General features: G+C 39.2%; 1 protein-coding gene across 1 annotated transcript in view; it reads left to right on the forward strand.

The window, feature by feature from the left end:
- Positions 1 to 12,106, forward strand: part of CORIN (corin, serine peptidase) — a 324,441-nt gene that overhangs the window by 185,454 nt on the left and 126,881 nt on the right. Inside the window, exon 6 of the mRNA XM_038400915.2 lies at positions 5,439 to 5,552. Within this exon, the coding sequence (XP_038256843.1) occupies positions 5,439 to 5,552 (114 nt within the window). The remainder of the gene's footprint in view (positions 1 to 5,438; positions 5,553 to 12,106) is intronic.

Consider the following 12,106-nt stretch of genomic DNA (forward strand, 5'->3'; position numbering starts at 1 on the left):
AACGACCCCAAACTGCCTGCCAGGGTTATTCCAGTGCAGACCTTAACAGGCACCTAAGCCTGAGCCCAGGTATAAAGCATGAAACAATGGGTGTTACCATACACACTGTAACAAGAGTGATCAGGTAAGATGAGCTATTACCAGCAGGAGAGCTGCTGGTAGATATGCAGGTGAACAAGCCTCAAGCAAATATTCACCAGCAACCACATACCACAACACAAAACCACTAACCCAGGAATCTATCCTTGCAACACAGCCAGTTGCCAATAAATGATTGGTTCTTTTTATTTGCTCTCTAATTTTTGAATCTTTAAGTTACAGTATGGCCAAATTTTCAAGCAACCATAGGGCTAGAAGATTTGTTTTATTTTAAGTGAAAGTTGAGATTCTCACATAATCACTTGACTCAAACAGTTGAGGTTATAAGAAAAGCCTCAAATATTATGAGACTCATGAAAAAATTGCCAGGGTTGTTGGCACTGCTTAGGGCTTAAATCTTCTCCCATTATTTATATCATTTTAATCTGATCATCTTTTTATTTACCTTCCTCATTTTCTGTTTTTTTTTCCTGTACATAACCCTCCAGAATCCCCCCCCCATTCACATTCTCCTTCTCTCAAACTCTCACATTAAAAAAAATAGTTAAGGACGTGCACTCTTCAGTCCTCATGCTCCATTGAGAAGGCACATAAGGGCGAGATGCGCCTGCCATTATTCAGTTCCTCTCACTGCTTCCCAGTTTAGGGACAGAGTCTGACTGTCCAACAGACTGTCAGCCTTTCATCTCATAGCTAATCGTTTTTTTACAGTTCAATTTAGTTTATTGTTTTAGTAATTTATTCATCTGGTTGCCTGTTGCAACCTTTAGTTGTTAGCGGGTTTACTTGTCACGGGTATGGTGTCATCCAGTTCTCCCGAGTTCAAATGCCGCCACTCCTGCAAGGGAACTATTTCAACTTCATGCGGACAGTCAAAATGTCTCTATTACTCTGGGAGAACTGCACATTCCTAGTAAATGTGCCATTTGTAATTTCTTCAGCTCCTGGGCTAGGAAAGACAGGGAGGCCCATCTTCAGGTCTTCCTAATGACTAAATCCATGAGACTCATTTCTGAACTGGGCTCATTGAACTCCCGTTTACAGGGACCTTCACAATAAGAACATGAGCACAAGCTCACTGCTTTCAAGGGCCCCGGATCAAACGATGATGAGAGCATTGTCCTCAGACAGACCACAAGCATCTAGAAGTTACAAAGGTAGATCAACTATCAGGGCTTCCTCTAAGAGGAAAACCACCCCATAGTAGTGAACATCATGTGAGACTTCACAGCCCAGCCCAGTCTCACCACCAAATCTCAGTCCCAGACCAATTCTGACTATATGGCACCAAAACACCTGGCACTGAAATCTGGGACTTCAGGAAATAGTTTGGCATTGACCCCAGCACCGTCTGCCTCAGTGGCCCTGGCATTGACTCTCTCAGCACCTGAACCAGGTTGATTGCGGTAGTGCACCATCATCATGGCAAAGACTGTGGTACTACCCTGAGAAAACTTGGTTACAGCTCACCTGTACAACCCCACACAGCATTCTTCAGGTGATTCATACCGATGGACCCGCACAGATGGCACATCTGGAGCCACAATCCCCTTTTCTGTCAACTTCAACACTACAGTCAGCACTGACTGTATCCACTAGGATGGCATCATCAGCCCGAAGGCAACAGCACTGCCCGGATCTGGGTTATACATTCTTTTCAGCTTTATCTTCAGACTCAGGGGGGGAGGAAGATTCATACCAGCAGCATCTTTACTCACCCAGATTCTCACCACAGCCCTCAACATCTTATGAGAGTCCAGACATTTCTCACAAGAGAGATACTGGGACCCATAGAACCTGAGCTCGTGAGTCCCTACACCCTGGCCATTAGACTCTTATCCACCAGTTTCCATGTGGCCCTACTGGGGACTCTAGTTGGCTCAGAGCAGTCTTGGTGTGAGTGAACAACTGTACAACCAGAAGACTATCTGTTCCATGGCACTGCACACACAGAGATCCCAGCAGTGTCCTTCCCCTGGGTTCCAGTATAGCCATAAGCAGAAGAGGAAGAAATGGAAAAGCAGGCACCTTCCAGCACTGGTAATCCTTTTCTCTTTGTCCCCGATGAGGCTGCTGTAGTGCCATGATTGGCTTCAGAAATGCATGACTACAAGGCTATCCAAAACCTATTAAAAAGGATGGCTTAGGGCCTCTAAATCCCTGTTGAGGAAGTAAAGGAGTTGATGGATATACATGTAACTTGGTGGATATACTCTGCAGGAAAGTAAGCCCTCCCTGTCAAAGAGCACCATGCCGGAACCCTGGGGCAGATGACTGCTTTGGCACTGCCTATATCTCACAATGCGAGTGCCTCCTACAGGTGCAGAATTCTTTTACATGCACCCCTTCCTGCTGTGTGGTCACAATGGTGAATGAAAAGACAATTCTGGTTCACAGGTCCATTGACCTGTCAGTATCCCATCCCAAGACTTACCTCTGCTCCCAGACCAGCTGTCTCAGAACCAGAGACCGATCCCACATCCAAATCTACTGTCCCTGCACTTCACAGCATGATGACTAGATGGATGTCATCAATGCAGCAGTCTTGCTCTTCCCCAGTTAGGGGAGTTCCAATAAGTAGAAGACAAAACAAACTCACCTGGCAAAATGGATGTGATTCTCCCACTAGTGTCACCAAAACTCATTGATTCCACATTACTCTTCGATCCTGCAGATTCTTTACTCGTTACTTGAGCTAAAAAGAAAGAATTTGTCCCTCAGCTCTATCAAGGTTCACTTGGCAACCATCTCAGCTTATGACCTGCTGGCAGAGAATCACACAGTCTTCTCACTTGACAGTGATTAGGTTTCTAAAAGACCTAATTATAGTGTTCCTGCTTGTCGGGGACTTAAACCTAGTAGTTGCAGGTAGTAATAGCTGGCAGAGTAGCAATAGGTGGGAACATTTGCTCCACTTTTCTAAACATGTAGGAAGAGCTGCTGCTCACTATTCTCCCAATGTCCTCTGGATGCATAATGCACTGCTTCCACTTTTCCAGGCAGATCTGCATCTAGGTATGCCAAGAACATTGGCCCCTGACTGGGGCCTTTACACATTACTGCAAAGTAAATAATAATTGTCACAGTTTTGGGATAACTGCACCTGTGGCCCCCTCTTCTGTGGTATGCTTAAGGAATGCCCTTTCAGGTCTGAGGCCTCTAGCTGTCACCTCTCTTTGAGCTGGGACCTGCATCCTTCTCACCAGGAGTTAGGCTGTAGCTCCCCGGCAATTTGTGGAGTTTATCCTGGCAGGTGTGACTAATATCCAGCACCTGTGCTTTGCCTTCTCTCCAAGGGTTCTGATCAATATATGCGAGTTGTTATCAGTAACCAACCAGCTCTCTCAAAGCAGAGTATATATATTGAAGGACAGAAACCTTACAGAGAAAATATATAAAATAATAACAGGTCTAAATGCATCCTAAACATACAGCAGGGTTTGGCTCCTGCCTTGGTCAAAGGGTCATGTTTGTTCATTGGATTAAAATGAAGCCCTTTCTGTCAATTCAATCTGGCTCTTGTTCCCCCAAGTTCTTTCTTTATCTCCTGTGGCTTTTGAAACTGACCTGAACCAGTATATGCCCATCACTCCAGGGGGTTGTACTTCTCTGGAGCTGTTTTCAGTCCCAGGACAGCAATAATTTCCCCGGAGTGGTTTTTGTTCAGTAAACCATCTGTTGCTGTAGGAGGGCATTTGATACTGGTAGTGATTTTAGAAAATTGAACCTGAAAGGAAACCCTATTTTAAAAGAATGAGTTATGAGGGCAGAGCCAGCCATTTCCATCCATGATCTGGAATACATTTGAGAAATAGTTATGCTCAATGCGCTGAGGCTATCACAACTTCTTGGTATTTGGAGAAGGAAACTAAGTCAATGCATGTTACGTTTGGAGTATTCAGGTCAAAAAAGGGATATATCCCCAATAAACAGTCAGTATTACTAAAACTGGGTTAGTTGTTCATCTATTAGAGCCACCTATTGTGAGCAGTGATAACCCTCTCCCATGGAGCAGAATACAATCCCTAGCCTACAGTAACACATATGATATTCATAAAGTTAATACAATAGTCCCCAAAGACACTGCATGTGGTTGGCATACCTATGAGTAATATGATCAATTATAAACATAATTTGGCTCTAAACCTAATTTGCTTTGTACTTTGGGATACAACAGAAGTACAGCTTTTGGAAATGCTTTACCCAAGCATACAAAATGTGATTTAGTTAACTTTTTCTTCTAAAATCTCTATGGCTCCTTTACGTGACCATAAACTTTGGTCACGTGTCATATTAAGCTTCAGACTCTATTATATGGCCAGCTGCATTTCTAATACAGTGCAAAACTGACCTGGCTAAAAATGGTTAAATTCCACTATGTGAACAGAATTTTGAATTTTAATGAAGTTGCCTGATGGAAATTTCCCATTTTCACAGTTAAATTTAATGACTTTCTAGCTGCAAAGTGACAGTTTTCTGCTCCTGGAAACTCTCTCTCATTTTCATTTTTATAACTATATTTTACTGTTGCTGAGAATTGCCATTTTGCTTAAGTTTATTGAGTACAACTATAGTTTTAAAAAAGAACAAAACACACAATGCAGGTCCACCCCCTGTACCTGACAGTCTTTAGTACCCCTGTATAATACTACTTACCGACCTCACAAATTTTGTCAGTGTAGGTGTGCAAGGCCTTTGGGTAAAGCATGGATGTGGGCATGTGGATTGTATTCCTGGCTTTGTCAGGGATCTTGTACATGTCAATTAAGTTAAGATTTTTTTGAACGACTGGTGATTTTCAATGCCTCCATTTTTGAATGCCCAGCTTGAGACACCGTAAAGGGGCTGGGTTGTCAGAACATTCTGAGTACCCACCCTCTAAAAAATCAGGCCCTCTTTAAGGTATCTCAAGAGGGGCATCCAAAACCACGAGTCATGATTTGTGTGTCTCAGTTCCCAATCTGTCTAATGGGGAGAATACTTCCCTAGTACACCGGGGTATTATGAGATAAATTCATGAATGTTTGAGGGGCACCCACACTATGGTGAAGTGGGGCATATAAATTCATAGAAAGAAAATCTCACTTCGGCACTACTGAGCTGGAACCTTAACCCTTATTGTCTTGCTCCTGAGCGCCCAGTTGCTGGCCCTAAATTTGGTGTGCATTTGAACTCCATTTTCCCAGCCCATCTCTAATTAAGACTGATTAATCGTGAGTTTGTTATTTAAATACACTTATAATGGATGACACACGTTCAAAACAGATATTGCTTATGATGTTATTTTTTAAAATCTGAAAAGCTTATCCTGTGTTTTTTCCTTTCCCTTCCTCTCCCAGTGCTGTGCGGAGGAGATGAGAGCTTCTTATGTGCCAGTGGAATCTGCATCCCTGGGAAACTACAATGTAATGGCTACAATGACTGTGATGACTGGAGCGATGAGGCACATTGCAGTATGTTACTTTATATCCTTATAGTGTTTGTCTAGACGGAACACTGAGTCCAGGGGAGCCTAGAAACAAAAGTCAACTATTGTAACAGGAGAAGAGCTTTGTGTAGCTTTTGTGTATATTCACTTCTGGCCTCTCTTTCAGGTGCCTATGAATATGTTTGCCTTTGCCCAGCCTGACCACAGAATGTCTTTGTAGACCTTTTAAAGTTTATGTTTAAAAGCTTGATTTTATTGGCAGTTGAACAGCTAAGATTTCTTCAAGGACCTATGGCGGTTAAAAGTATTATTGGACAGGTCTGTGGTTTTTTTAATCAATAAGTAACTTGCCATAAAGACCATTTTTGTAAAGAGATAACCAGGTTACAAGTTTTGAGTGTATACTCTTCTGGTACTTGGCTTTGATTCTACAGCAGATGCAAAATCATCTGCTTAGAAAGTTGTTTCTTCTCCAGCCCTGAATGTGTCTTTTATAAACAAATTTTACTATGAGGTGCCATGGAAAAGGAAAATATGTATGCCCATTAGGTTTCCTCATTTATCATTTCCCTTCTCCAGTGTAGTATATATTTCAAAGCTCATACACATGATCATCTGTTTAGTCGACTAAATTCTAAAACTAACCCCTGTGTTCAGAGACTCTGAAAAAATGAACAGTAGACAAAACAGTGAAAAGGGTAAAATAGGAAGAAAGAGGGACGGTTTGTGGGATAAGTAAATGGATAGGGAAAATTATCAGAGAGTCAAATCAAAACTCTGGATCCAAATACTCCCAAACTTTGAAAAAAATCAGATCTGGATTAGGATCTGAACTATGTAACTTGGGCTCACTTCTGAAAATCACTTGCCTCTTATGGATTCCCAGAGGGAAACTATGTGTAACATGCATAAAATGCCTTAGTGAGTTAGGATTCTGAGTCGCATTGGAAGTCCATAAATTAATGGGACTTAAATTCACAAATAATTTAGCTGCTTTGGTAAATTTTTACACACAGTTTTTATCTGGGAATCTATTAGAAGCAAGTGATGGCTGCCATCTCCTGTAAGTCTCAATAGGAGTAAGGCTACAGGTTGCCACACCTGTTGTGTTTTTACCCTCAGTGTTAAGTCCAGTTTAATTTAGAATAACATTTTCAAAAGTGCCTACATGATGTAGGATCCTATATCCTATTGAAAGTCAATAGAAAGGTTGAGGGCATAGAAATAATTTAACAGTAAAGCATAACAGGGATGTTGTAATTATTAAAAAACAAGCATTACAAACTCAGAAAATTCAGAATTAAGATTAAATTGAAAAGAAATCCAAACATGTGAAGGTATGGAAATGCACAGTTAACATTGACTTGCATAACACTGTTCAATCAATATACAAATATGATTAGTGCATCAGTATTTGTAATCCTAGATTAAATTAATTTGAATTTTAAAGACACAGATTTTTTCTATTTTCTCCCCTCATAGTGGCACACAAGGGAGAGGTAAGTTATTTGGTTGCCTTAACTGTGAATTGTCCCCTATTCTGACAGGGAGTACCACCTTCCCTTGAAGGTAGCTTCGCTTTTACTCTTATTGGAATAAGTAGCTACGGGCAGGCTGTAGCCTCACTCTGATGGACAGCAATAACAGAGTGGCAGCCAGTTTGAAATGGAAGAACATTATATGTCAGCCCCTGCTGAATAAGAAACTTTCAATTATGAAGAATAATAGCAAAAATTACTATTAATTCTAAAACAAATCTTCAAATATAGCTAATGTGTGGGATTTGAATGAGTTTTAGCTATGTGGGTAGGTTGAAGAGTCTGCATTGTTCAGATGCTGATAGCAAAAATATGGTCAGACACAGGGTGCTGTGGGATAGAAAGAGGTTGGGCACCAGCTAATTTTCAAAATAAAATTACCTAAAGAAAACAAACAATTATTAGACTTGATAATTGGCAGAACCAACAATCAGTTACATAGAATTACTAATTAATTGCTTCTCATATGACAAGTTCAGGATAACCAAATCAAAAGATGTAATTTTTGATTATGATTATTAATGAGACTGCACTCAAGGATTAACCATTTACATTTTACAAAGAATTCTTTTCCCTATACACTAAAGGATGTCCCCAAATAAACAATTGAATGTGACTTTGAAACATTTATTTAAACATCAAAATAAAAAAAGAAACTAATAATTAAATCAACAGGGATAATGCAAATGGGATACACCGGATAAAAACAGGTAAATAAAAGAAGTGATACAATGTAGCAATATTTAAAGCAATATGAAATTCTAAAATATAAAGTACATTGAAACAAAGTTGGTTAACTTCAGTGAATGAACTAGTATTAAAAAATTGAGTATAAAATTTGAAAACTATGAGCATCAATCACTATGGTAAAAAGAAAAGGAGTACTTGTGGCACCCGGATGCATCCGATGAAGTGAGCAGTAGCTCACGAAAGCTTATGCTCAAATAAATTTGTTAGTCTCTAAAGTGCCACAAGTACTCCTTTTCTTTTTGCAAATACAGACTAACACAGCTGCTACTCTGAAACCAACCACTATGGTAGTCACTTAATTACTTAGAATACTAACAGTATCAATAGGTTGTTTACCCTAATTAAGACTAACTAGTAGCTAAAAAATATTAACATAATTCAACAGCTAAAGTTTAAAAAAAAGATATAAGAACATATGAATAGCCATGCTGTGTCAGACCAATGATCCATCTAGCCCAGTATCCTGTCTCCTACAGTGGCTAGTACCAGGGCTTCAGGGGAACTGTACTGAACAGGGCAGTTGCAGTGAACCGCTTTGTCTTGCATTCCCAGCTTCTGGCAGTCAGAGGTTTAGGGTTACCCTGAGCATGGAATTACGTGCCTGACCATTTTGGCAAATAGCCATTGATAGACCTATCCTCTGTGAACCTATGTAGTTCTTTTTTGAACTCAGTTATACTTTTGGCCAGCACAACATCCAATGGCAATGAGTTCCACAGGTTAATTATGTGTGTGCATTGTGGATTTATATAGTAGCATTATGACATTTTTAGTCTTATTTTCTATCCCTTTCCTAATAATTCCTAGCATTCTGTTGGCCTTTTTGACCGCTGCTGTGTATTGAGCTAAAGTGCTCTTGAGACATAATAAAGTTTTTCAATCCCTGCTTTAAGTGTAAGACAGTAACTGGAACCAAGACCAGTGCTTTCATAATAATGAAATGTGCTAGTTACCCCAAATATTTTGATGTGTTGTTGATAGTTGAATTATTACATGATTGATGATCTGTCTAAGAAGATAACGGAGAGGAAAAGAAAATGTGCTTTTCTCTAACTTTCTGTGCTTTAAACTAGTTTGCATAAACTAACAGTGCTGATGCTGATATGTGGCATTCCTGTATCTAACAGGATCCAGAACAACACCTGGGAAACTTTTTACACTGGTGTAATTTAACAAAGTCCAAACTTTATTTGATCTTAGATAAGTTTGATCTGGAGTGAAGTTTGTTTTAATGCTCCAGCTGTAAACTTGTGGAGAGAAAAAAGGGGGTTTATGGAACAGCAGATGCAAACTTAACTACAGAATCAGTGATAAGGTTTTGGCTATGTTAAGTAATTTGACCAGTTGTAAAACATCTGGCTCAACTCTGATCTCGTTTACACTGGTGTAACTTCACTTCTATGGAACTGTTCTCTGAAGATCAGTAGATGGAAGCAAAGGCTCCTAGTAATGTAGATGGAGAAACAAATTTGGATCCTGATCCTGCAAACAATTAAGCACTTGTGTAACTTTGCTGACATGAGTAATCCTGTTGAAGACAATGAGATCACTCATGTGAGCAAAGTTACTGACATGTTTAAAGGTTTGCAGTATCAGAGTCTTGGTAGTCTTTTCTAGACCTGTTCATTTATTCCTGGCCCAGGGGAGGATTGTTTGTCCAGTGTGTTTTCTCTGGAGTGAACATAATGAGGCTGTGGTGACAGTGATGAATAATTTGCTGTGGAAGTAGCTTTCTCTTGGTTGTACACTGTGTTGATGTTTAGCCGTTCAGTTAAATTGATTTGATGTATTGTAATTAAGTCAGTCCTCAGTGTGTCTAGACAGTGACATACATAACTTCATAAAACTAAAAAAAGATTTTATTTCTTTGAAATGATGTAAAAGGCTTTCTGTAAACTAATTAACCAACAAACTCTATCTGGTTTCAGAGTAGCAGCCGTGTTAGTCTGTATTCGCAAAAAGAAAAGGAGTACCCGTGGCACCTTAGAGACTAACAAATTTATTAGAGCATAAGCTTTCGTGAGCTAGTGAGCTGTAGCTCACGAAAGCTTATGCTCTAATAAATTTGTTAGTCTCTAAGGTGCCACGGGTACTCCTTTTCTTTTTGCAAACTCTATCTGGTTTCAGATCAGTAGACTTTAAAATGTAGTTAATTGTATCTTTTAAGGGACACTGGACTGAATTAGGGTACATCTATATTTGAGCTGGGATGTGTGATTCCCAGCTCGCATAAACATACCCATGCTAGCTTTGCTTGAGCTAGCTCCTAAAAATAATGTGTCTGTTGTGGCAGCTCAGGCTAGCTGCCCCAAGTACAGTCCTGCCTGGGACAATCCTACTGCCTGAGCGCACACTCAGTGTGCCGCTGTGGACACACTGCTACTTGTAGGTGCTATCCCAAACACCGCTAACATGGGTATGTCTATGCAAACTGAGAATCGCACCTCCTAGTGCAAATGTAGCTTTACCCTTAGGTTCAAAGGGCCAAATTCTGCTGTTGTAAACTGGCACAGCTGTATGGAAGTAAAAATATGGGATTATGTAAAAACACAATGGTTATTAAATTAAAGATGAAAAGAAATACTTTCATGAATATGTTTTGTGATTTAAACAAAAACATTTTTGTTAGTTTGTTTTAGATTTAAGCATAAGAGCATTATGATTTCTCCAGCACGTGACAGATGAGGAGGTCAAATTGTTGGCAGACAAGTACAGCAAAATACTTATTTTTAAACAATTATGTAATCACTTCATCTAGGGTTGCTGTTTTTTTAAAATGTTCAAAACAATCATTATTTTCTACTAATGTTTTGTTAAATTAAATAATAATTCCAAATGGCTGAAGAAATAGGGAGCTACCCATCTTGCTTGTCTGCTAACTTGTGGCTACACCTGGATTTTCTCAGGTGGACTCCTGCAACTGCATACAGCCCCATTGTTCTGCATGGGTGTAAGTGTCTGCTCAGGTGGACCCAGTTGCAGGATCTGGCCCTCTAGGGAGACAAATTCTGCTTACCTTCCTTGCATGAAAAGTGTCACTGACTTCAAGAGGACTACTCATGTGAAGAAGATGAGTGAGATTTAGCCCATAGTCTGCAACTAAGAAAGGGCTTCTCAGCATTTGAATGCATGGGGAAGGCTAGTGATTTTCACAGTTAAGGTCTATTATTTATTAGAACTCTTTATTAGTTCAAAGAATGTTTATACATTTTCCATGCAAACTTTTCTAGTACATAATAAAAGTTACCTTAAAACAACTTGGGAGCTCTTCAGCCTCTCCTGAATTAATCTACTGGTTAATACTTCTATTATTGTGGATATGTCGGAATACAGAATGTTTTTCTCGGAAATACATTAGTAGTAAAATCACACTCTCTTTGAGATATCTGTTGTTATTTGTATTGCAGTAACATCCAAAGGCCCCAATCAAGATACTTTTATTTTTGAAAATAATTTATATTGCAAGTGCAGGCTCATGAAATAGAGGTTATAAAAAGAATTACTGATACTAAAGAGATGAATCCCAGAGCGTTTTAAGTGGCCTGTATCAATAAATTATCAGTATTATATTGCACAGTGAATTATCTTCCTTTCCTCTCCTTGTCTCCTTCTGATACACACTCTTCCTATCTCACCTTTGATACACCAAATACATTTTTTAGGTAACATTTAGAGTCTAGATAATTGCAGAATCCAATGAGCTGTTTGCAATGATCATTTCATGTTTTATGTGAGATACTGTAGTTTCTTTATTTTCAGGCAGATACTATACACACACACACACACACGAGATTAACAGCAATTTTAATCATGAAATGTAAGAGATTGACTTTGAAGTTATTACGTTTACAAGAACAAGGGCAATTTCTGCACTGACTTACACACTGTGCAACTCTATTGACTTGGATGGGTGTAACTGAAGGCAGAATTTGTCATACTGCATATAAGATTCCTTATATCCAATTTTACTAAACAAATCCAGTGAAATTATGCAAACATATTTTAAAACAAATGACACAGAAGTTGCTGGAACTTAAAATTATCTTTAAGGGGTGGGATGGGGAACTGACAGAAGAAGAGTGTGTATTGCAATAGTAAAATTGAAAGGGCAAGTATGTTAATAGAGGTCAAAGGGCTGGTAAATCTGAAAGGTTGACAAGCCTTAACCAAACTGATATGAAACTTAAAAAAGATTTGGGTTTAATAGAGATTAGGAACAGGAATGAAGTTCAACTAATTTTTATTTTATGAAAACTGGCTTTGGCTCATCCCTAATGAAAATTAAATTCTA

The sequence above is a fragment of the Dermochelys coriacea genome, chromosome 4 (genome assembly GCF_009764565.3).
Source record: "Dermochelys coriacea isolate rDerCor1 chromosome 4, rDerCor1.pri.v4, whole genome shotgun sequence".
NCBI lineage: Eukaryota > Metazoa > Chordata > Testudines > Dermochelyidae > Dermochelys > Dermochelys coriacea.